Source organism: Mustela lutreola, chromosome 6 (assembly GCF_030435805.1).
Source record: "Mustela lutreola isolate mMusLut2 chromosome 6, mMusLut2.pri, whole genome shotgun sequence".
NCBI lineage: Eukaryota > Metazoa > Chordata > Mammalia > Carnivora > Mustelidae > Mustela > Mustela lutreola.
Genome location: NC_081295.1, coordinates 7,656,195 through 7,680,562, shown reverse-complemented (window position 1 = coordinate 7,680,562; position 24,368 = coordinate 7,656,195). Strand labels below are relative to the sequence as shown.

General features: G+C 55.1%; 1 protein-coding gene and 1 long non-coding RNA gene across 4 annotated transcripts in view; one reads left to right on the top strand and one right to left on the bottom strand.

Annotated features, from left to right (window-relative positions):
- The window catches only part of IGF2R (insulin like growth factor 2 receptor), a 96,248-nt gene that overhangs the window by 56,126 nt on the left and 15,754 nt on the right, over positions 1-24,368 (top strand). The window contains exons 17-37 of the mRNA XM_059176613.1: positions 101-216; positions 661-829; positions 2,006-2,185; positions 4,646-4,747; positions 5,843-5,944; positions 7,847-8,042; positions 8,866-9,036; positions 9,556-9,699; positions 9,779-9,954; positions 10,215-10,302; positions 10,786-11,001; positions 11,866-11,996; positions 12,240-12,337; positions 14,389-14,525; positions 15,340-15,530; positions 17,117-17,243; positions 17,941-18,060; positions 18,354-18,610; positions 18,927-19,145; positions 21,128-21,277; positions 23,697-23,858. Of these exons, the coding sequence (XP_059032596.1) occupies positions 101-216; positions 661-829; positions 2,006-2,185; positions 4,646-4,747; positions 5,843-5,944; positions 7,847-8,042; positions 8,866-9,036; positions 9,556-9,699; positions 9,779-9,954; positions 10,215-10,302; positions 10,786-11,001; positions 11,866-11,996; positions 12,240-12,337; positions 14,389-14,525; positions 15,340-15,530; positions 17,117-17,243; positions 17,941-18,060; positions 18,354-18,610; positions 18,927-19,145; positions 21,128-21,277; positions 23,697-23,858 (3,252 nt within the window). The remainder of the gene's footprint in view (positions 1-100; positions 217-660; positions 830-2,005; positions 2,186-4,645; positions 4,748-5,842; positions 5,945-7,846; positions 8,043-8,865; positions 9,037-9,555; positions 9,700-9,778; positions 9,955-10,214; positions 10,303-10,785; positions 11,002-11,865; positions 11,997-12,239; positions 12,338-14,388; positions 14,526-15,339; positions 15,531-17,116; positions 17,244-17,940; positions 18,061-18,353; positions 18,611-18,926; positions 19,146-21,127; positions 21,278-23,696; positions 23,859-24,368) is intronic.
- Positions 1-24,368, bottom strand: part of LOC131833400 (uncharacterized) — a 43,403-nt gene that overhangs the window by 14,421 nt on the left and 4,614 nt on the right. For 2 of the 3 annotated variants that reach the window (XR_009354444.1, XR_009354443.1), the window contains exon 2: positions 15,283-15,511. This is a non-coding gene — a long non-coding RNA (uncharacterized LOC131833400). Of the gene's footprint in view, positions 1-12,352; positions 12,950-15,282; positions 15,512-24,368 lie in introns of those variants that run through there. The other variant, XR_009354445.1, reaches the window with a different exon arrangement.

Here is a 24,368-nt window from a genome sequence, read left to right as displayed (position 1 = left end):
CTTAGGGAAAGTGCCAGCCGTTTCTTAAATGCTGACTTTGTGTTAATGTTCTGCTTTTTCTTTGCCATATATCCCTTTTCTCTCCTTGTCACGTGATCAGGAGGAAGATAACTCTACCTACAACTTCCGGTGGTACACCAGTTACGCCTGCCCAGTGGAGCCCCTGGAGTGCGTGGTGACCGACCCCTCCACAATGGAGCAGTACGATCTCTCCAGGTGAGGCCAGAGCTATCCCGCCCTTGGCCTTGGCCCCGGCCTGGGTCCAGGTTGGCTTAGGCTTGGCTGGTGAGCTCGTAACTGGGTGGATAATGGGGAGTCAAGTAAGTTCTGGGGGTGCAGGGCCAAGCTGGGGATTTTTAAGCAGAAGGAATTCTAACAACGCTCTGGTCGCCTTTGTGACGTTCACTGCTCTTCGTCATAGCAAAGTCTGTCTGCAGCTGCATCATTTACAACACGGAGGGGGAGGGGGCCGGTGCAGGGTCCTGCTGCGTGCGAGGTCAGTGAAGGTCGAGCTAGTCGTGGGTGTTGTGAGTCACGGTGAGCTGCGTCCTGTGGTTTGATGGGCAGGGCAGTTTCGTCCTGTCCGTAACTTCTTAGAAACGAATTGTCGGACTGGCGTCTGTTAGCATCAGAAGCATGCATTTTGCCTTCACATTTTAGTCTCGCGAAATCCGAGGGCGGTCGTGGAGGAAACTGGTACGCCATGGACAACGCGGGCGAGCACAGCTCGTGGAGGAAATACTACATAAACGTGTGTCGCCCTCTGAACCCGGTGCCGGGCTGCGATCGGTATGCGTCGGTGTGCCAGATGAGGTACAAGAATGAGCAGGTGGGTCTCACCCTCCCTGCAGAGCACGTGACTTGGCGGGTGGAGGCGGGTATTTTAGAGTGGACCCGGCTGCTGGGACAAAACCCCCTGAGCAGGAGGAGCGCCCCCCCCCCCCCCCCCCCCCGCACGTGATCACGCTCGAGTCATCGTTCAGATTTAGAACTTCACGAAATGCCTTGGAGCTGGCGGCCTCCGATCACGGCACAGGGTGGAGGACGCTCCGATGCCTGGTCTTGATGGAGCCTCACGAGTGTCCTTCAGTCCGTAGCCTTCTGTGAAGAATGGTTTTTGGCTCCAGAGGCTCTTGCTTCCGCTCACGCAGGGGAGCGTGGCTTGGGACTGTTGCTGTGGCTGTGGCGGGGCTGTGCGTGCTCCCTTGCTTGGGGCGCCTCCTCCCCGATCCAGCGCGGTGACTGCCACAGCTCTGGGCCCTTTGCCTGTGTTCTTCGTGCTCAGGGAATTTTAAAATAAAGATGTACGCGTGCTGCTTTGAAAATAGGGCGTGGTACGTCGGGAACGTACTTCTCCTGGCGCCTGTCATGTGGCGGCTTGGAGCGCGCCCTGGTGGGTAGGAGTGACATTCCCCGCTGGGCGTGTGCGCGGGCATACCTGTGTGTGCACTCTCTGTGGAGCCATGGCCTCAGAGTACAGTCAGTCCTCGCTGTCCACGGGTTCTGTGTGTGTGAAGCACTGCCTTGCCAGCACAGGCCTGTGGCCCCAGATCAAAACCTGTAGTGCCCCAGTCCTTTGTGGACGTGTGTGGAGTGGCTCCAGAGTGCATTCCCAGTGGAGGCGGGGCCAGGCAAAGCTCTTCCTTCTCGAGGCCTGTCCGATCGATGACCGTGGAAGGGGACACGAGGGGCTGTGTGGGGTCTGGGGGTAGGGCTCGAGGCCCATCTTAGATCCCTGTTGGGACAGCCTCAGACCCATCACACACCACATTTATTGTCATAAAATAAAATAGAATGTTCCAGCAGAAGTTCTTAGGATTTAAGATCATCATCTCTGTGGGATGGTGTCTGTATAGGTACGTGTTTCCCCGGGCGTGATGGGGCAGTGTTTGTGGTGACTTCACAGATCACACTTGCTGTGAATAACAAGAATCAAATGTAGCAGTCAGGAAGAAGCCTTGTTTTCTCTGCGGAGGGAAAACCTAATAGACCCGTTCGTTTGCAGGGCTCCTTTTCTGAGGTAGCATCCATCAGTAACTTGGGGGTCGCAAAGGGAGGCCCTACGGTGGAGGACAGCGGCAGCCTCCTCATAGAGTACGTGAACGGCTCGGCGTGCACCACCAGCGATGGGAGGCTGACCACCTACACCACCAGGATCCATCTCGTCTGTTCTAGGGGCAGCCTGGTAAGGCGCGCGTGGCCCATGACCTTGCTTCCTTCGGGGTCTTCTGTGGCAGAGGGCCAGTCGATGTGTGTCTTCTGGAGATGAAGGAGTCTGGCATGGTGGTTCCTCTTAGGGTTTTGTGTGGACGCTCTCCTGTCCCTTAGTTCTTGTCAGCTGGTGATGGGGGATCCTGACGGCAGAACAGGTCTTAGGGACATTCATAGACAAGGAAGCTGGGGTCAGTGCCGCTCAGGGCTACAGATGAACAGTGAGGGTTATGTGTGTGATTTGTGGGCAAATCAAGGATAAAAAATGAAGGCCAGGAAGTAGAGAAAGTTACAGAGATTGCTCCTGGCCCTGAGTTCCTCAGCCAGGGAGGAGCAGAAGAAAAAATTCCACAAATAAAACTGCTCTGGGGGCGCCTGGGTGGCTCAGTGGGTTACGCCGCTGCCTTCGGCTCAGGTCATGATCTCAGGGTCCTGGGATCGAGTCCCACATCGGGCTCTCTGCTCGGCAGGGAGCCTGCTTCCTCCTCTCTCTCTCTGCCTGCCTCTCTGCCTACTTGTGGTCTCTCTCTGTCAAATAAATAAATAAAATCTTAAAAAAAAAAAAGTTAAAAAAAAAAAAAAACTGCTCTGGAGGTCGTCGTATGGTCCCAATCGTTTTCCTTGAAAAAAAAAAAAAAGTCAGTGAAACGTATAAATAACATAAAATGTACCATTTAAGCCTTTTTTAGGCGTTCAATTCAGTGGCATGAAATACCTTCATGGTGTTAGGCCCCATCCCTGGCTCTCATGCTCAGAACTTGGCTGTCACAAACCCAGTTGCTTTTTAACCTGGAGTTTCACATTTATATCTGGGTCATATATTTTTTGAATAATTGCCAGACTCTTAGATGAATGCAGAGTGGAGATAGCGGAATTCACATTAATTATTGAATAAGTTATTTAAAAGGGTCAGGTCCACGTGCCGAGTCCTCTGGCTTCATGGAAGGAAGAGCACCCAGTGCACCCAGTGCCGGTGGTCCCGGGGACTTTGTCTCCCACATTTCGGGTGCCCTGCAGATCCTGAGGTCTCTGTGTCATTTGCAAACACACGATTTTTTCCAGGAGATGATTTCTTTAGAGGTCAAGAAGGGGTCTCTGATAAGGGGATGAAGTTATTAGCTGGGTGAGTGTGGGCCGGTGTTGTGCAAGAGAGGTGTTCCATGACCGAACAGTAAACACATTCCGTGATTAGCCTGGGGTTGGGTTGGCTGCTTTCTTCCTCAGTCTCAGGAAGGGTTCCCAGCTGCCCAGCCCGGTCCTTGCCATCTCTGGGCATGTCTCTGACCCCTCCTTAGAGCCTCGCCTGCCTCCCTCTGCCCACTGTGGTTTCTCGTTGCCGTGGACATACTGGACTGTTCCAGGCGGTTTTCTGGGGTCCTCAGTTTTCCAGCCTTCCTGTGACACCTTATGTGGACTGTGTTGTGTTTTCAGAGTGGCCTCCCATAGTCACTGTATCTCCGAGGGCCTGTGTGGGGCTGGCCATGCCCCGTGCAGCCAGAGACCGTGAGCAGGGGTCACGTCTGCAGGGTTCCGCAAGCCACGGGACTTTGAGAACTTTCACGGCTAAAGCAGTTCCTTTTCACACCGTGGGGCAGTAGGGACTGATGTGCTTCTGTTTTATTGGGACGGGTGTCGAGGCCAAGAGGGTGGGGGACTTCCAGGTCCGAGGGTGCTCGGGGGGCGAGGGGCGAGGTGTGGGCTCCCCATCAGGCGGCCGCCATTTCCTTCTCCTGCGAGCCTGGGCAGGTGTCCTGACTCCCTGGGCCCCTGTGTTCTCGTTTGTGTACACATGGTGGGTGATGACAGAACCGGGTTCCTGGGGTCATGGGGAGGCTCTGTTGAGAAATGCTAACAGAACTCCCGGTGGCGTGATAAACTGTCGGCGTGAGCTGCTGTTGCTGCAGAACGTGGTCCCGCACATGTTTGGGGAACTTCTCTCTCAAACACACCCAGAAAAGTGCACAGAGTGTACGTGACATGGACAGCCCGGAGCGCTCACTGAGCCGGGAGCAGCTGCACGGAGCACGGGCGCCCCTTCCAGTCACTTCTCTGCCCCTGCACTGGCCTCTGACCCCCCAGGTCACTTCTCCCCAGTTTTCGGCTTACGTAGGTGAACTCTGTGCCTGGCTTCTCACGTTGCGTGTTCTTAGCATAGAGCGTTTCTCAGAAGCACAGGCTGAAACGTAAGACTTGGACCTCGGTTGTGCCATTTACTGCCCCATGACCTCAGGTGAATTTCGTGACATCCAAGCCTGAGGGGTACCATCTTTTTAGTAGGAATAGTGAGGACATTCCATCATAACTAGCCAGTGCACACAGGCGGCTGGCCGATCACGGACACACCATGAAACGTTCAGTAGGGTCTGGCCGCTGCTGTGTGGCGAGATTGAGCTCGTCCTGTTGTGCTGACTGTCCCCTGGGTTTACTCTTTCAGAATCCTCACCCCATATTTTCCCTCAGTTGGGAGTGTGTGGTCAGTTTCCTGTGGAACACAGAGGCCGCCTGTCCTATCCAAATAACGACGGACACAGACCAGGTACGGGTGCGGTCGGGGGGTGTCTCGCTGAGCCGGCTCTGAACCTTCCCACCCGGGTGTCCCGGCTCTGCACCGCCCCTTCCCTCGTGCTTCCAGATCAGTTAGTGGCGCCCCCGTTTCCTGCATGTTGACAGCAGACCTCTGGGACTCCTGTTCGCGTCTCTCCCCCACCCCGGCTCGCAGATGCTGGGCTAAGAACCAGACCCTCAGCCTTACTCCCCGCTGACCGCAGGCTCCTGCCCTTTGCTCCATGCTCCATTCTCTTGTCCCATTTGTGTTGTGGTGGCATCCCCGCCCCGGGGGGCTCGGAGGGTTCGCCGCTGCCGCTGCCGACAAGTGAGTAGTGAGCACGTCGCTTTAAGATCTCACACATACCAGTGCCCCATCATCTACGGGACCTGGCCCGTCTGTTTTGGTGTGATGCTCGAGGTTCTAAAACTCCGACCCCAGCCCCGTTACTGCCATTTCTTCTGTGTGTCTGTTGCCCTCCTGGCGCGTCCTGCTCTTGGGCGTGGCCTGTGCTCGTGCCCTCAGGTGAGCCCTGCGGGGCCTGGCAGCGGGCTGCGCTGTGATGTGCTCTCTGACTCCAAAGGGAGACTTGTGGTTCCCACAGCCCTGGCTGTTTTCTCCGTGGTGGGACTTCTTTTTTTCCCTCCACCTTAAAATCTCCGCTTTAGCAACAGAACCCAGGCTCTCCTGAACGGCCGTTCCAGCCAGGGTCGTGGGCTGGTGGAGCCTGCGGAGGGCGGGGAGGGCAGGGTGCCGCGCTCTGTCCTCGGCCAGCTGGGGTTGCTGCTCCTTGCCCCGCGTCCGGTGGGCTGCGCAGGAAGCAGCCTCCTAGAAGCCTCTTAGAAGAGGAGGGACGTGAGGTACCTTGTGCCTCCCATCACCATTGCCTTTAAGTGAATAAGTGAGGTGGAAAACAGAACACTTAAACCAACTTTAAGGTTTTTTTGCTTGTTTTTTGTTCTTAATCAATCATGCCCGCTGTCTGCTGGGGATTTGAGGTCAGTGAGAAGCATGTGTTCTGTGAGGTCCGTGTGCGCAGGCTTTGGAGTTACGTTGTGTCGTCTGAGTTCCCTGTTTCTCTTGCAGGCCTGTTCCATAAGGGACCCGAACAGTGGCTTTGTGTTCGACCTTAACCCGCTGAACACTTCCCAAGGATACGTGGTCCCGGGAATCGGGAAGACTTTTGTGGTAAGAGTTATGTGATGAATTTCCAGTTTGCTCTGAAACAAGGCAGTCTGCACTGAAGTCCCCGCCACTGGGGAGGCCGGTGGCTGGTGTCTTGAGATGCACTGAAGTCCCCGCCGCTGGGGAGGCCGGTGGCCGGTGTCTTGAGATGCACTGAAGTCCCCACCGCTGGGGTGGCCGGTGGCCGGTGTCACTGAAGTCCCCGCCGCTGGGGAGGCCGGTGGCCGGTGTCACTGAAGTCCCCGCCGCTGGGGAGGCCGGTGGCCGGTGTCACTGAAGTCCCCACCACTGGGGAGGCCGGTGGCTGGTGTCTTGAGGAATGGCGCAGCGATGACAGGTCTCCCCCAGGAGGAGACGAAAAACCCAAATTCAAGGGGAAAGGGAGGAAAAACTCAGTCCCATCCTGTCATAGTGCTGATGTGAGGGTGCTATTTTCCCAAAAATAAGTTGTTCCTGATCTGTTGCTGTGTGTCTGGAGCCGTGGTTTTGGACCAGCAGCGTCAGCGTCACCTGGAATTTGTTAGAAATACAGATTTTTGTGCGGTGGATCCATGAGTTTGTTTTAACCATCCCCTGGGTGATTCCGATGCCCCTGGAGTCTGAGAACCACCAGTCAAGGGGAAGTGGTAGTTACCTGATCCTGAAACGAGAGATGACCAGGTGGCCATGTTCTAGAACCTTCTGCTAGCACTTGTTTCATTGATAGGCCTGGCGGAATGAGAGAATAACCTTCGAAAACACGAAGTTGGGATAAGAACGTTTTTGTAGATTTGATACCGAGGTGCGGGTACAACTCACACAGGAGAGCATACAGCTTGTTTCGCTGCCCGGCAGAGCACTGAACAGCATTTGCCCCTCAGCAGCTCTTCAGCAGGTCCTCCACCTACCCCCGACTCCCAGATTGTTCAGGCAGTTTGGTTTATAATAGGCGAGAGCATATGTGCCCACACATGAGACTGAGAGGCAGGCAGGCAGACGAGAACATTGTTGACCCACGTAGAGGACATGCTGGAAGGTGCTCTACCTCATAAAGAATGTGCTAGAAGCAGCCAGCAGGCTCTGCGTGTGGCTGCCGGCAGGGGCGTCAGGAGGTGGCAGGTGTGTTGTGGGTCCTGGGCGACATCACGGCCTGCTGCCATCCATCCACTTAGGGCAACACGGCCTTCCAGCCCACTCCCTGGCTTTGTGCCCTCGTCCCCTGGTCCTGCTGGGCTCCGCTGCCCCCAGGTCCCCCTGGGGCCCTCCCTCGCTGCTGAAGCTGCTGAGGGAGGCATCTCCCTGGGGCCTGCACCCTCAGTCGGAGGGGCCGCAGGTGTAGGCAGCCAGAAGCCAGTGCCTACGGCTCAGCAGGGCAGGCCCGGGCTTCTCTCAGCCGTGATGCTCATTCACAGATGAGACCTTGAAAGAAGGAAAGGGAACCCGCCCCAGCATTTTGTCCCCGAGGTCTCCTGCGCATAGCCCACCTGGTAGCCATTTCCGGAGTAGGGGGCTTCAGTTTTTAAGAAAAGTGCTTTCAGCGTGTGACCTCGATGGTGGACATGCCGTCCACGAGTGCTTAGCGGAAGCGGAGGAGCTGCCCTGTGTCTTCCTGCTACAGAGCATGTCCTGCCTCGCTGACAGCACGCTGTCCGCATTCTGTCCCCTGCGGCGAACCTCTTGCCCTCATGGACGTGGCGCTGTGTCAGGAAGCGCGCTGCGTGTTCCTCTGAAGCAGCTCATGGGCATTGTCATTGGGCTTCAGATGTTGCCTTTCGTGCGAACTTCAGGGCTGAACGGCCCGAGCGTGTGCTTGGTACTTGAACGCTGTCTGGGTCATGGGGCAGAGTTTGAGTTGCTGGGGCTCTTGTTGGTGGCGAGTTACGTGGCCCGAGTTAACGTGCGTGGTTCTCGCTGTCTGGCCCCCAGTTTAACGTGTGTGGTGCGATGCCCGTGTGCGGGACCATCGATGGAAAACCAGCCTCTGGCTGTGAGGCGGAGATTGAGACAGAGGATCTCAAGAACCTGAAGCCAGAAAGGCCGGTTGGACTCGAGAAAAGCCTGCAGCTGTCCACGGAGGGCTTTATAACCCTGACCTACAAAGGGCCACTTTCCCCCGCCACAGGTGAGCTCTGGACCATGTGTGGTGCAGCTCTTGGGTGTCCCGGGGTCTTCGTGACTGGGAGCCTTCTGGGCATGTACCGAGAGCCATCTGCTGTCCTGTCCCCCACCTCCCGCTTCTGGGCCGTGGCCCCACACTCCCTAATCGTCCTGTGTGCTCTGCCAGGCCCCGGCGTGCGGCCCTTTCACGAGTGGGGTTGTGCTGTTGGCTCTCCCTCCTCCTGCCCCGGTCCCAGCCTCCCCACAGTCAGCCGCTCAGGAGGTTCTTGGACGTAAAGCTCTGTCATCTCTGGCTTGCTACTAAACCTCTTTGCTTCAGGTGCCCCCTGGACCGAATGGGGATGATGGCGTTACCTGCCGCCCCGTGGACTGCTGCAGGTCCTTCCGTGGCTTGCTGCCACCCCTGGCTGCAGGAGCCCTTCAGTGGCCCCCGCCCCCTGCCCACAGCCTCCCCAGTATATTCTGTGTTCGGAAACATATCTTTCGTTCACTCCTGTGTACTAGGAAACTAGGAACTCAGTATTGTCCGGGAATCAATGACATTAGCTCATGTTTGGGTTGATGAGCGGATGCTGCGGTTCCCTGTTTTCTGGAATATCAGGACAGAGGACGTTATGTTCACCCCATGAGCCCGTGGTTGTGTGGATCACTATTGCAGTGAGAGTGGCTACTCAGCAGTTCATGTCAGGCCTCGGGAAGCAGACCAGCATGGCGGTGTCGTCATTTTAAAGGGGGGCTGTGAGGTTTGTTCCCAGTGGCCGCTGCTGCTCTGGGATGAATCGTGATGGCTGCTCTGTTTCTTAAAGTCTGGCCTCTTCATTCCCCAGGGACCGCTGATACCTTTATCATCCGCTTCGTTTGCAACGATGATGTTTACCCAGGAAACCCCACATTCCTGCATCAGGACATTGATTCTGGCCGGGGGATCCGAAACACTTTCTTTGAGTTTGAGACTGCACTGGCCTGCGTCCCTTCTCCTGTCGATTGCCAGGTCACAGGTAAGACTGAGAGGACCCGGTTTAGGAAGGCCGGTCAAGGGCATGCATGTGTGTGTGAGTCTGTCTACACGCACGTGTAAGTGTGTGGTAGTGTCTGGCTTGTTTGTGTTCTGTGCCTCTTTGATCCTTATGCTTGAGATGTTTCTCTTGAAGAGAATCTGGACTAAGGGTTTTAATCTATATTTTGGGATCAGAAGCTGCTTAAGAACAGAAGAAAACTCAGGGGAAAGAAATATTATCAGATCTTATTTGAGGACCTAAAAGAAAGGCTGTGAAGCTGTGTAAGGTGCACCCCGGATGCCGAACAGTGTCCCAAGGAGGCCTCAGGCTCTGTACCTCCTGTCAGTGGTCCCCCTTGCGAAGGGCAGCTAGAGGGGCAGAGTGAGTGTACGTGTCTGTAGGAAGACTCTGTGTTTCCGGTGGCTCGCCCGAGTCCTTAGCAACTGGCGTCAGTTTCGTGCATGAGGGGTCTGCGGTCAGCGAGAAAGCAGGGCTAGCCTGTGTTTCCGTGTATTGCAGATGATGCTGGGAATGAGTATGACCTGAGTGGCTTAAGCAGAGTCAGGAAGCCCTGGACTGCTGTGGACACCTCGGCTGATGGAAGAAAGAGAACTTTCTATTTGAGTGTTTGCAACCCCCTCCCTTATATTCCTGGATGCCATGGTGAGTTGAGAGCATTTGACTTCAGTTCCGTCTCCCTTCCTCCCGTCCCCGGCCCCAGTCAAGCTCCCGGCTCTTGCAGGCAGCGCAGTGGGGTCCTGCCTGGTGTCAGAAGACAACAGCTGGAACCTGGGCGTGGTGCAGATCAGCCCCCAGGCCGCGGCGAATGGGTCCCTGAGTATCGTCTACGTCAACGGCGACAAGTGCGGGAACCAGCGCTTCTCCACCAGGATCATGCTCGAGTGCGCTCAGACCTCGGTGCGTGAGCGGCTGAACGCCAGCGCCTGCCCGTCGGCGCCTCCCTTCTCTGCGTCTCCTCTCTGCGTCCGGAGCTGCCCCTGCTTTCCTGGGCTTTAGGCCTTCAGTAGCATTTGGCTAGATTCTTCTCCACGTCCTACATGTATTTAACAAGTGCTCTATGTTTCGCCTCATGGAGATTGAAAGCTGGAGGCTAATTGCAGCTATCTTTCTGACTGACTTTAAAACATAAAAACGTAAGTTGTCGGTTTCTGTTATAGGGATCCCCAACATTTCAGCTTCTGGATGATTGTGAGTATGTGTTTGTCTGGAGAACGGTGGAAGCCTGTCCCGTCATCAGAGTGGAAGGTAAGACCTGGGGTCCCGCCCCCCGATAGTTGTAAACGGCTGAAGTAGCAGAGACTCCAGACAGCATCCTAGGTGCAAAACCCCGTCGCGTTGGCCACGTGCATGGTCCTGAGATGCTACGTAGTGGAGGGATGGTTTCCTACCCATGGGTTTTGACTCTGGTGCTTGCCTGGCTTTGCCAGTGACATTCTCCTCTCCTGCCTGGAGTGATGGGCGGTTATTGCCTTCCTGCATTTAGGAACCTTAACTTGGCGTTTTGATTAGTTAAGTGGATCTTTACCCTGTGACCTTGGCTTTTCTGGAAGGCTGTCTGATAGGTAGTTTATACTGTGTGTTCAAGCACGATGAGAAAACGTGGAAATGGTATTTAATGCTTATTTTAAGACAGTAATCACCTGATTAAACATCGGAAGACGTTTTTTGCCCGACAGTGTGAGTGTCCGTGGGATCACGGTTGCCCTTCATTTCTGTGTGTTCTTGAAGGAGACAACTGTGAGGTGAAGGACCCAAGGCACGGCAACTTGTACGACCTGAAGCCGCTGGCTGCCAACGACACCGTCGTGACCGCGGGCGAGTACGCCTATTACTTCCGTGTCTGTGGCACGCTGTCCTCAAAGGTCTGCTCCACTAGTGACAAGTCCAAGGCGATCTCTTCGTGTCAGGAGAAGCGGGGACCCGAGGGATTTCAGAAAGTGGCAGGTACTGTGTGGTTTTTTCTGCTCTTGTGCAACAGAGGAATTACGTGTTAAGGTGTTACACTGAAGGGGGGCCTCTTTCTAGAGTCAGAAGAAAGCCGTGTTCATGGTGCTTCTGATGTCATTTGATTTTCTTCAGCAGAATCTGTACCGGCAGATGTTGTGAGAGCATCTTATCTATTTGTTCTTAGTAATTCCAGTTGTTGATGCTTTATTTTAACTCGGGGCAGGCTGAAGTAGCCAGTGGTGGGTATTCTGAGGTAGTACTTTCTAGATTTGAGTCAGAGGGGAGGCATCCAGGACGGGGTTTGGCTCGGAACTTACAGCGCAGGCTGTTGTTCACAGTGCTGCCTCCGCAGCTGGGCAAGTGAAGTGTGTTTAAAAACGTTTAAAGATTGTATTGTAGAAAGAGCGAGAGAGCTCGTGGGCACAAGGTGGGGGGAGGGGCAGAGGCAGAGGAGCTCAGGCAGACTCCTCCTTGAGCACGGGTTCGATCCCACGGCCCTGAGATCACGACCTGAGCCGAAACCAGGAGTCGGATGCTTAACTGAGCCCCCGGCTGCCCCTAAGTTGAAGAACTTTGAAAAAGAAGTAGCTGATGTGACAAGTGTGTGGGGGAACTCGTAGGGGCCACCTCTCAGGTGACGAGGCTGGGGAGTGGCTGCCACTCGTCGTTCCCACCGTGAGTCTCTAACGTGGTGACCTGGGGCGAGAGGAGGCCTGCGGCGCAGTGCGGCCGGGAGCAGGTTCCAGCACCCAGGGCCGGGCGTGCCCGCTCTTCTAGCCCTTGGCTCAGGGGATGTGACGGGTCTGCTAGGGCAGGCATGGTGGCGCCAGTCCTTGTTTTGATCCGGTTCTCTCTGAGCAGGTCTCCTCACTCAGAAACTGACGTATGAGAATGGCTTGTTGAAGATGAACTACACTGGGGGGGACACTTGCCATAAGGTGTACCAGCGCTCCACAACCATCTTCTTCTACTGTGACCGGAGCACCCAGAGGGTGAGTGGGCTCCCAGCTGTGGGGTGGCCGCCCGGCTTCCCCGTGCTCCCGGCCCTCCGTCCGCTCTGGAGTTTCAGACTCCCTCGGGTAGCTGAGTTAAGGTGCCTCAGTTTCAGAAGGTGCGTCGGAACCCTGGTCAGCTTGCGTGGCCCTTCGTGACCACCCTTTCCCGTGTTCGCTTCCGAATCCGAAGTGTGAGGAGTGAGCCGGAGCGCCCCCTCTGACGCGTCTCTCCCCTTCCAGCCCGTGTTTCTCAGGGAGACTTCAGACTGCTCCTACCTGTTCGAGTGGCGGACGCAGTACGCCTGTGCGCCTTTTGACGTGACCGAGTGCTCCTTCAAGTGAGTGGACGCGTCTGTTGACTCTTCCTCATGTCGGAGGAACTTGGGCCAGCTTCGGAGTTCGGGGCACGGGAGGTTAGCTTAGGTGGTTTCTCTAAGCCTTTGTCCCTTCCTAGTCAGATGAGCACTGGGACCAAGTGAACTTCCAAGTCCTTCACAGCTTCGGGTCAGGGATTATTTTGGGTTAAGATGCGCACCGGGGGGTGATTGCAGTTGGGACAGAAAACCTTGTGTGATTCCCTGGTGTAAGTGCAGCGGGGTGACTAGGACATCACCTGGCCTCCCCTCCACCGTCGCACGCTGCTTGTGTCTGAGGGCACAGCAGCGAAGAAGGCGTGGAGAGGATGAGGGGCTGGGTGGTGTGGGAGATGCGGCCCCCAGACGTAGGTTTTCGGGGGCGGTCGGTGGCCCTTTTGGTCTCGGTCACCTGTGGTTCCTGGAATTGGGTGGGTTTGGGTGCCCTTGAGGTAAGAGAGAGGACTTTACGGTGTATGACTCCCAACAGGAATGTCTTTGGAACTGCACAAAATAGGCACGTTGTGTCCCATCCCTGGAGGTTTTGTCTGTGGTTCCGAGCGGGCAAGGGACATGCAGCCTCTTCTGTGTGAAGACCTGAAAGGGATCGCAGGGGTGTCGCATTCAGTCTTGGGGAAAAGTAGAGGCATTTCCATGTTTTCCTTCCTTCCTGTTCTGTTTGGTTGCGTTCTCTCCTTTTATTTAGGTAAAGTAATTATTTTTATTTATTTATTATTTTTATTTTATTTAGGTAAAGTAATTATTTGAGTTTCAGTAACGTATGGTAAAGTGTACATTCAGGAATCTGCATTTAGTGATGTTGAATCGTCATGTTTTGAAATGTTTCTTTTTCCAACAAAATGCCTCGGGAGCGTTTCCTTGTGAAACAAATTCATTTCTCATTTCTAGCGGGTGTGAACTACCTCTGAGCAGATAGTCCTGATTGGCTTAGCCATTCTTGCTGCCCTTTGAGGCTGTCTTTTGTTTTCTGAGATTTGTGTACAAAGTCTTGTTTTATATTTTTGTACATAAAGCTTTTCCTATCATGTTTTTTATGCTCCATTTTTATAAGAATTAATGAAGTCAAAAATGGAGTAATCAGTTAGAACGGAAGCTTACACATGCACATTGTAATAAATTCATGAAAGTACAAAAATGTATACAGTGAGGTCACCTGGCCGGTGAGTTTTTCTCTGACCACACCATCTAAAATCTCAACCCCCCCCAACCACCCAGCCGCAGACGTTTTTCCTCTTCAGCTTTAATTGCCCTCTGACATACTCTATACTTAAAAAAATTTGTATCCTGTTTCTCCTGATAATTTCTGTGAATTTCATAAGTTGGGTAATTTGTATCCTTTGGGGTCAATATAACACCCTCTGCTTAGCTCATATTTTTTGAACCAGTGGATGCTTTCCGGTCTCCTCTTGCCTGCTGGGACCTCGTGGGGTGGCATCTGTGATTGCGCCTCTGCTCCAGCTGGACCTGGCGCCCTCGGGGACAGATGCTTGTCTTGCTCCCCGTTAACACTGCACCTGCTGTGGGGCTGGCTCTGAGCAACGGTTGTGTGTGGGGTGTGTACAGTAGTGAACTTAAGCCTGAGCAGACAGTCTGCACCAGTGCATGCACTCCCGCGGCCGCGGTTGCCTTTGGGCTGGATGGCAGGCGGCTGCCGCTGGGAGTGCTCCGAGCTGGGAGTGCTCTGTGGGGTGTGCTGTCTGCCCTGAGCACGGGGCGTGCTCTGTGGGGTGCGCTGTCTGCCCTGAGCACGGGGAGTGCTTCCTTTGCAGGCTTTGTCTTTGCTCTTCTTTGGATTAATACACGACTTTGCTGACCCGAGTCATGAAGTTTCCTGAGCTCAGGTTCACTCTGACAGGAGGTGGTGGGCGAGGTCCAGTCTGAAGTTCTGTCCCTGGGCGGGACCTGAGGCCCAGGATGTCAGGCCCAGCCTGCACCTCAAATGTCGAGCCTTTCCAGTGCTCGGTGTCCACCTGGAGTACCCGGTGAGCCTAACCGCAGTGTTCTCTTCCCTCCAGAGATGGGGCTGGCAACACCTTCGACCTCTCGTCCCTAGCAAGGTACAGTGACAACTGGGAAGCTGTCACAAGGACAGGAGCCACCGAGCACTACCTCATCAACGTTTGCAAGTCTCTGTCTCCCCAGGCTGGCTCCGGTGAGAGAGGACTCCCGGTGGGCAGATGGCTTGTGCTCAGACTGGGGGCAGATGGAGCAAGAACAGGGTTCTGTGAAGGCGCTTTGGCCGCGAGGTGGCAGGAGGAAGTAATTATTTAAGGGTCTTAGAACTGATCCCTGGGATGGTCTAGCAGAAGTCCTTGTTGGGAAAAAGAAAAAGTCCTTGTTGAAGGCTCTGCTGGGAACATAGTAATGTTGTTTGAGCACGAGTTGGAGGCGGGTGGTGGGAATCATGGTGGCAGGTGACTCTTAGCAGGGCAGGAGGAGACACAGGGAGTGAAAGCGATTGCGCGTGCGCCTGTGATTCCTGAGAGTGTTGTGGGCGGGTGAGACTGTTCACTTGAGGTCGTGGCCCGCTTCCTCTCACTTTCTGTGCCAGGCAGATCAGTGACAACTTGGTTCCTAATCCATGAGGTGGGACTGGTTTTTTATGCAGGGCAGATAGCACAGACGTTTTAGGGACTGGGAAATCAGCAGAGTTCTCAGTAACTCTTAAAGATGGTCCTTGAATGTGGGCCATTTGAAATGTCCGGTTGGCTTATCTAGGTATTTTAGCTTCAACACAGTGGGGATTCAGAAATAAGTCAGGCTGTGGAATCTTGGATTCTCCCCACTACCCCACTACTCCTTCCATCTGAAGTAAAACAGCATTTAACTGAGAAGTCCTGTGGCATCTTTGTCATCTCATGTGGAAGAAACAACAGATACCAAGTGATCACGCACCTGACATTACTTACCAGATAAATCGCAGGCTGGAAAATCAGCCAAGGTAACGACCATGTCTCCTCTCACAGAGCCGTGCCCTCCGGAAGCGGCCGCGTGTCTCCTGAGCGGCTCCAAGCCGGTGAACCTCGGCAGGGTGAGCGAGGGGCCACAATGGGGAGATGGTGCCACTGTCCTGAAATATGTCGATGGCGACCTGTGTCCAGACCAGATTCGGAAGAAGTCAACCACCATCCGCTTCACCTGTAGCGAGAGTCAAGTGGTAAGTGACACAGTCTCCTGAGCCCCCAGTGCGGCAGCTCTGGGCCCGTACGGATCCTAGGGCCCCTGAGATGGCCTGGCTTCCCCTGGGGTGTGAGTGGTGGGTGCAGTGCTTGGGACGCCCTGTTGGACAGCAGGTGACGGCCATGTCGCCTCAGCCCTGTGGCTTGTGGGCACCTACCTCTCTTTGCTGACTCCTGGGGTGTCTGACTTGGAGTTCAGGTCTCAGAATTAGTGGGTTCTCCTTGAAGCTTGGTCCCCAGAAGACCCCCCAAGGCCGTAGAGCAGACTGCTATTTGACAGTGCTCTTTGCCTTTACGGATAGAGTTTGGGAGAAGCCGAAGGTGAGCAGACCAGGTTCAGGGCTGCGCTGTACCTCCTAGCTTGCTTACTTAGCCATGCTGAGTTGTTCACACGTGAGTAACACGAGCTGTTCCCGTCTCGCCAAATCGTTGTGAGTTTAGGAAGAAGACGGGGGCCTGGGCATCAGGGCTGGTGCATGGCTGGGGCGCGGTAAATGGAGCCGGGCTCATTTCTGTGGTCCGCGCCTCTCTCAGGGGTTGCTGTGTGTGAAGTAAAGCAGGTGTGGGACTGAACTAATGGTTTCTCGAGACCGTTATTCCCCGCAGGAACCTCTCCACGTGTGAGATGAAGGTGAAGCCCCACGTGCTGTTCAGAATTTGGGATGTAGCTAATTTTTGGAATAAGGTCAAGCTGGACCAGCCCCTCAGTGTTCTAGGATGGAGGGCCCACGGCCTCCGGCGGTGTTTGGCCAGCAATGTCAGGAGGAGCTCTGGGGTCTGCCCCCTGACAGCAGCAGCAGCTGGGGCTTCCCCCTCGGGGAGCTGTACAGAGGCTTAGCCTACGGGAGCCACTGGGGACTGGACTCCTGGGCCCCGATAGACCTTCTCAGCTCCATAAGTGGCAGAGGCTCGTGGCAGAGGAAGAAGGAGCTGATGGACATGTGGGAGGAGACGTGAGGGGGTGTGTGAGGGGCTCTGCCGTGGGGGGCCCAGGAGGCTGGGCTGCAGGGCGGGCTGCAGTCTCGTGGCTAAGCTGCTGCAGGTTTATCTGGAAAGGAGTGTACCCTCTGCATCGGTCTTAGCAGCTCTGTCTTGCACAGGAGGCTTGGGGAAGTACAGAGGGGCCTTCGCCAGGGCAAGTGGAGGATGAGAGAGGAAAGGGCGAGTTCTCTGGCTGGGGCTCTTGGTTTAGTCGATAGTAACGGGTTTGAGTTCCTTTGCGTTTAGCGTTATCCGCTATATGCTCCCCCCTGACTCACCAGAGCCTTCGAGCCTGCTTCCTCGCCCTGTCCCCTGCCTGCCTTTCCCCAGCTGTAGCTGTAGGAGAATCTCCGTGTTCCCCCAAGTGGATTTCCGGCTCTGAGTCTGTCTCACCTTGCGTGTGTGAAGGCCCCAGCGCAATCCTGGGAAGATCTTGACCCTTTGCTTTTCTCAGCCTGCCCTCGGTCCGTAAAGACCCTGACCACAATTCAACGTGGTGCTGCAGAGAAGCTCTTAACTTGATGTAAGCTGACGTGTCGTAGAAATTGGGTCACGTTGGCAGTGCTCTGTCCTTCGCTTGTAGAACTCCAGGCCCATGTTCATCAGTGCGGTGGAGGACTGTGAGTATACGTTCTCCTGGCCCACACCGGCTGCCTGTCCTGTGAGGAGCAACGTGCACGACAACTGCCAAGTCACCAACCCCGCCACAGGTGAGGGGCACTGCCAGTCACCAACCCCCCAACACTGAGGGACACTATTAGTCACCACCCCACCCAGTAGCACTGCCAGTGACCCACCCCAATAGTGAGGGACATGTTGGTCACCAGTGCCTGATAGCGAGTCATCAGTGCCCAGAGTGAGGGACTAACATGAAGCTGGGGAGCAGGACACCCTTGGGCAGCAGCATTCTGGGCACGTGTGTGCATGTTGGCTGCTTGTCTTGGCTCTACTCAGTTATGTTTGCTTGGACTTCTTCGTTGGGAAGCAGCTGAGGCTTGCGGAGTTGCCTCACTCGGAGTCAGTGTCTGTGTTAATCTTCCAGTGTGGGGGCAGCTGGGAGAGTGCGATTGCATGGCTGTGCTGGGGACCCAGCAGGCTGCAGCTGGCATCCCTTGGCCATGGGAGGGATGCCGTCAGGCCCTCCTGAATCCCACAATCCTAGTGGCTGCTGTGGCCCAGCCCCAAGGACACTCGGAGGCGCTGTCGCCTGAGGAGAGATGAGCTATCCTATAAACTTGGAGACCGCAGCCTCATGGTATAGACTAGCGGCCAGGAGCCTCTTTAGGGCCCAGTCAGTGGACGAGGCAAGTGGGGGACTCCCAGCAGGAAGTCACAAGTCCCGAGAGCCAGCGTGGTCCACGTGTGAGCTTGCTGGCGTCACCGTGCGTCCCCCTGCCTCCCTCGCAGGACATCTGTTTGACCTGAGCTCACTAAGTGGCAGAGTGGGACACACGGCCGCCTACAGTGAGAAGGGGCTCGTGTTCATCAGCATCTGTGACGACAATGAAAACTGCGCCCCCGGTGTGGGTAAGTGCTGCGGCTTCCTGCCTGTCGCCTGGCTCTCCCGTCCCCAGGGCTGTCCCCAGCCCCCACGTTCCTGTGGCAAAAGAGAGGAGTAGAGCTGAAGACCCATCACCGTCCCTGCTCTACCACTCTGCGCACGCGGGGGCGGCACGGGACCATGTGATGGAGGAGTAGACGCAGGACGCTTGCCAGCACCACGCTGGGCGCTCAGAGTGACGAGCGTTAGCTCCGGGCTTGCAGACAGCTGGTCATCGGAGTCCGTGACTCTGTTTCCCTCTCCCTCCGTGTTCGCGCAGGGGCCTGCTTCGGGCAGACCAGGATCAGTGTGGGCAAGGCGAACAAGAGGCTGACCTACGTGGATCAGGTCCTACAGCTGGTGTATGAGGGCGGGTCCCCCTGTCCCTCCAAGTCCGGTCTGACCTACAAGAGCGTGATCAGCTTCGTGTGCAGGCCCGAGGTGGGGCCCACCAACAGGCCCATGCTCATCTCTCTCGACAAGCAGACGTGCACGCTCTTCTTTTCCTGGCACACGCCTCTGGCCTGCGAGCAGGTGGTGAGTCTGGGGCCCGTGTGACCTCTGAGAAGTGCCTTCCTTGACGCCTGGGTACCCACAGCCCAGGTGGGCCCTGCTCCCCCCACCGGCTTTCCTCCAGTTCACTGTCCCCCGCCGCTCCCCTCTGGAGGGCAGGCCACACCGCCCAGCCGCCCGTGGTGGTCCCAACAATGAGTAGGTGTGCCTGCCCACACGTTGGGGAATGTTGATCTGTTTTTTGTGCTGCTTTTGTGCTACTGTTAAATTCCTGGGGTGACTTCGAGGTGGTGAGGAGAGTGTTCTTGTGAACTCCAGTGAGGTCCTCCCTGTCTGACAGACGGAGTGCTCTGTGAGGAACGGAAGCTCCATTATCGACCTGTCCCCGCTCATCCACCGCACGGGGGGCTACGAGGCTTATGACGAGAGTGAGGATGAAACCTCCGACACTGGCCCTGACTTCTACATCAACATCTGCCAGCCGCTGAACCCGATGCATGGGGTGCCTTGTCCGGCCGGCGCGGCTGTGTGCAAGGTTCCCGTCGACGGTCCCCCCATAGTAAGTATGGGAAGCGCGAGGCGGAAACGAGTTTTGCAGGATTCTCAACAATTGTCAGGTTGTGTTTCTTGTTTTCAGTGGAGGGTTGCTTAAGCACAAAGGAGGGTGCAGGGGTCTGGGACTGTGTCCTGGGTCCAGTTGGGGAAGGTGAGCGTAGGGGTTGTGCCGCGAGCCGTCAGCTGATGATGGCAGCCCGAGGGTCTCCTTGCAGAGGAAGGAACCGTGAACACGTGTGAGTAGCTAGACTTCTGGTGTCGTGTTAGGATGCTCAAGGTTGATCCTGACCAGGAAACTTCTCTGTAAAGTGGCAAGAAAGAACACCGATAACTTGATTTCTTTCTTTGAAACTTATGTCTTGGGTACAGAAGGGTTGCCTGTCCCGAGCACATTGGTAAATGGGTCCTCCTAGGGCGCGAGCAGATCTGCTGAGTGCCGGAGGCTCTGCCTTGAAAGCTGGGGGCTCCTAGCACTTTGTACTACAGCTTCGGCTCTTTGAAACTTGTCTTCATGAGTCGTTTTCATGTTTTATCACATCCCTGCTGTGCTTTATTATTTGAGCTGCATCTCAAAAGGGTCTGTTTTTTTCTTTTTAAGATTTTTTTTATTTATTTGACAGAGAGAGAGAGAGATCACAAGTAGGCAGAGAGGCAGGCAGAGAGAGAGGGAAGCAGGCTCCCTGCTGAGTAGAGAGCCCGATGTGGGGCTCGATCCCAGGACCATGAGATCATGACCTGAGCCGAAGGCAGAGGCTTAACCCACTGAGCCACCCAGGTGTCCCAAAGGATCTATCTGTAGGCTTTACACAGTCCTGTCATAAAATCTGGAAATGCCCTTTTTTTTTCTTTAAAAATTTTATTAGAAAGTGTGTGTGCGCGCGCGCGCGTGTGTGTACGTAAGTGGGGGAAGGGACAGAGGGAGAGGGAGAAGCAGGCTCCCTGCTGAGCAGAGAGTCCGACTCGGGGCCCAGTCCGGGGAACCCAGGATCTTGACCTGAGCCAAAGGCAGACACTTAATTGACTGAGCCGACCAGGTGTCCCCGGAGATGCCCTTTTAAAAATGGGCATTATCTGCAGCGTCAGTGGGGAGAGATGTTGGGAGTGGGTGGGGAAATTGATGGTGATAGGAGTCTCACAGAGTCCTACCTCCATGAGGAGCCGAGGGCCTGGGTGTACCCACATCTTTGTAGGAAGCATTTCAGTGCTGTCCTCTCTGACCACACAGGTTGGGACCTGGATGTGAGTCTTTTCTGAGAGGTAGGATCTGCTGTATTTTCCTGCAGGCCTGTCCTTTTTCATATCTTAGAAATGATAGCCAGTTCCCTGCTTGGAGCTGGCATCATGTCATTGTGGCCTGAACATGCCCCACGGTGATGGACGAGAGCCCCACGGCTCACTCTCCCTCTCATCACCCACACACACACCACTTCTGGCCATTCCTCTTTCCTTCATTCTTGGGTTTATTTGCTCAGAAATATTTACTGAGCAGCCGGAAGATGCTGTGCTGAGCAGTAAAATGTCATGGGAAGGAAGACTTTGCCCTCCCAAGGAGGTACCGAGGGGCAATGCCAAGGAAACTGAGGAATCCCGGGGCAGTGCTGGGCATGAGGACGTGAGCCGGCGTGGGGCAGATCCGTGGGCCCCTGTGGCGCACCATTGGGTAATAAGAGACCACGCAGCATTCTTGAGACACCTGGAGAGATAAGATCCTACTGCCTGGTGTCTTTGAAAACTGACCATGGTTGAAAATAGAATCCTATTGCTAGAAACCGTGGGATCGAAACTGATGACCACTGACGAACTGAACTTTCTGAGTAGTGGCTTTATTGTCAAGACTTGTCAAGTCAGTTGCTGTTAACCTAGTTTCTTTAGATGCTGCTCATTTTCCAAACACGTGAGGTACTCTGTTTGCAGTTCTGCATTAGCCTGTGCTCGCCGTGCCAAGGAGCAATTTCCTGAAATGCTGTCTGCTTTTTCTTTGTTTAGGATATTGGCCGAGTCACGGGACCCCCAATACTCAACCCCATAGCTAATGAAGTTTACTTGAATTTTGAAAGTAGTACTCCTTGCTTGGCAGACAAGCATTTCAACTACACCTCACTGATCGCATTCCACTGCAGGAGAGGCGTGAGCATGGTAAGTGTGCGCCACCCACAGTCTGGGGGCCGTGGCCTGGGTTAGCGAGCCACAGCTGCAGGCCCAGAAAGCTTCAGAATTAAGGATGCCCGTATCGAACACGGATGCAGTCGCGTGGTACGTCTGCGGGGTGCTGAGTAATTTAAAACCATTAATTTTTTTTTATGTGAGAGAGACCACGAGAGAGAGTCAGCATGCACACAAGTTGGGGAGGGACAAGTGGGGATGGGGAGGAGCAGGCACGCCGCTGAGCGGGGAGCCCAAGAGAGATTTGATCCCTGGACCCTGAGATCATGACTGAATGATTGAATCATTGAAACAATGGCAGACACTTAACCGACCCAGTCACCTGGGTGCCCCAGAACCATTAATTTAACAATGAGTGAGCCCACACTGAATTAATAGGGCAGACTTTGCACAGCGAGGTTCGCTGGGATTTGAAAACGTGAAACATTTGAGCATCGGAGTGGTGCTCAAGGTCTGCCAACATACAGAAGGGTCCGCTTTCTTTTTCCTTTTTAAAAAACTATAGCATTAGTGAAATGTTCCTACTGGGAACTCAGACTTTTGGCAGCTCTCGTCGTTCAGGATACGACCCAAGATTTAGAATTTAGCCAACAAAAGAAGGCCTCTCGGGAATCAAAATAGCTCTAACAAAATTGCATGTGTTCCTTCTAAGGAGGTTATCGACTTCTGTTTTACATGCATTTAAAAATAACACAGTTTCCATCACGAGTACCATTCTGTTACACAGAGTTTCTGCATAGTTTTCTCTTGCACAACCAAATGGTTGGTTGTGGTCCCCATGTCACAGGGACTCAGCCTCTGGGTGTTGCCGCTCACTCACACGGCCCCTTGGTGGCCCCCGGGACCCCACCTTCTCCGGTGGTGAGCTCTTCGCCCTGGGCAGCCCAGCTTCCCAGCGCGGAGTCGGTGCTTCTGAAATTCAGAACACGCTTAAACTTAGTCCCCTGATGCGAGTGCATGGAGGCTGCTTAGGGTGTGCGTTCCACCTGATAAGAATATTCCTGCCTTCTGCTGCAGAAACGTGAATGTGCATGATTAAAGGACTGTGTGTGTGTGTGTGTGTGTGTGTGTGTGTTAGAGAGAGGAGGGACAGGAATATGTAGCTCGAATTGCCTCTTGAAATCCTGGAGATGATGAGCTGTAAGGCTCATCGGGCCCTAGAAGCTCTGGTAACAGATTTTGGTTCTGGAACGTGTCCTGTGAATTCCCTAAGTGGACTTTCTGGTTTCTGGGCCTGTAGCAGGTTTGTCAGGCAAAGGGAGCTCTGGCTGTGACCGTGGTGCGAAGCGGGGGATGGATGCAGACCATCGCTGCCTGGGGCCTCCCCATCTGGTGGCTCACCCCACAGTAGGGCCCTCGGACGTGTCCCTGTTCACAGACTGTCCGCTGGCCGTCAGCATAATCCTGAGTTATTGGGGTACAGAGCTGTGATCAGTGAACCCCTTTTATCTCTGTCTGTGGGTCTGCATGTGTTCCAGGCAGCTGTGGGCACACACACCATAAGCCACGGGGCTTCTTCTGTAGAAAGGCTGCCCCGCTCTGCAGGATTTCATTCTTCAGACAGGATTCTTCTGAGGATCCTGTCCCAAGGGGCGCTGGCTGCCTTGCCCTCCCACATGGAGAACGCCTAACGACTTAGCTCGAATCCTGCTAACTGCGCGTGGTTGGTGGTGCACGGGGCAGGCGCCGGTTCTCAGAATGAGCAGTGTTCACGGGCTGTCAGATACAAGGCATCTTACACGAAATTTGTGCTCAAGTTTGGAAAGACCTTAAAGAAATTTGTTCCCCTTTCGGTTTTATTTTGAGCGGGAGTATTTTTCCACTGAAGCTTATAGAAAAACCGATTCTCAACAGCAGCTAAAAATGAAATTCCTGACCAGCCGCCCTGTCGGTTTGTGTGGCTGTGGCTGGGCGAGGGAGGGCACAAACACAGTGACGCAGACTCCGTGGCCTGGGTGCAGTCTGGCCGTGTGCTGCCCTCCATGAAGGTCCTTGGTTTGTAGCAGTGGGGGAGATGCTGCCGGCGAGCAGGGCAGAGCGGTCGCCCCCCACTCTGCGGTGGCCGGGTCTCGCTGTCACATCCTGCTGGATCAGGACGGTTAAGGAGCCGGCAGTGTGGAGGACACGGAGACTCTTTCTCTAAGTGGAGGGCCCCTGGAGGTCGTGGGGGGGTTCCAGCTGTGTGGGCAGGACACCTGGCTGTGCCGGGAGGGCCAGCCTGGTTCCTTGCAGTGCGTGGTGACCACGGCCTCTCTTGGAGGGGGGCCACTGCGGGTCATCAGCTGCGGGTCACCAGAGCACCCGGCCGTCTCCCAGCCGCAGCCACAGCCCCGGAGGAAGGGGTCTGTGTGAGGACGCTGGCCTTGACTCACGTGGGTTTTCTTTCAAATAGGGAACTCCCATGCTGCTGAGGACCAGTGACTGTGACTTTGTGTTTGGGTGGGAAACCCCGCTGGTCTGTCCCGACGAAGTGAAGGTGGACGGCTGCTCCCTGACGGACGAGCAGCTCCGTTACAGCTTTAACCTGTCCAGCCTCTCCAAAAGCACGTTCAAGGTAACCCCGCTCAGCTAGAGCTCACTGGTCTCGGGACACGGTGGCCCAGTTCTTTGTGTTGTAGGGGGTGGGCGCCTGTGACCACTGAAGCACGGTGCATGGAGGGGCAGTGGGCTTCGGCCCGCCCTGGACACCCAGGATAAGCTTGTGATCAGCTTGTGATCTAGAATCTACAGATTCTAGACCGTGCAGCAGACAAGGCCCAACTTGTAGTGCTGGAGTCATGTCCCACGGCTCAGAGGTTCGCTCCTTAGGGCTTTGTAAGGGTTAAATGACTCAGTGGAGGTCAGGAGGCTGCTTGGGGACGTGCATGTGACCGTGCACCTCATGGGGGCAGGGCCAGGTCTGGTACACCCAGCAGAGGCTATGGGTCACACCCCTCTGTCTCCTGCCAACTTGGCTGGAAGACGCAGACGCAGCTCTTTGCTGAGCTGGGAGGGAATGGTGGGTGGAGGGAGCTCGGCCGTCCCCTCCCCTGAGATGCGGCTGGGCGCTTATCTATCTGGCTTG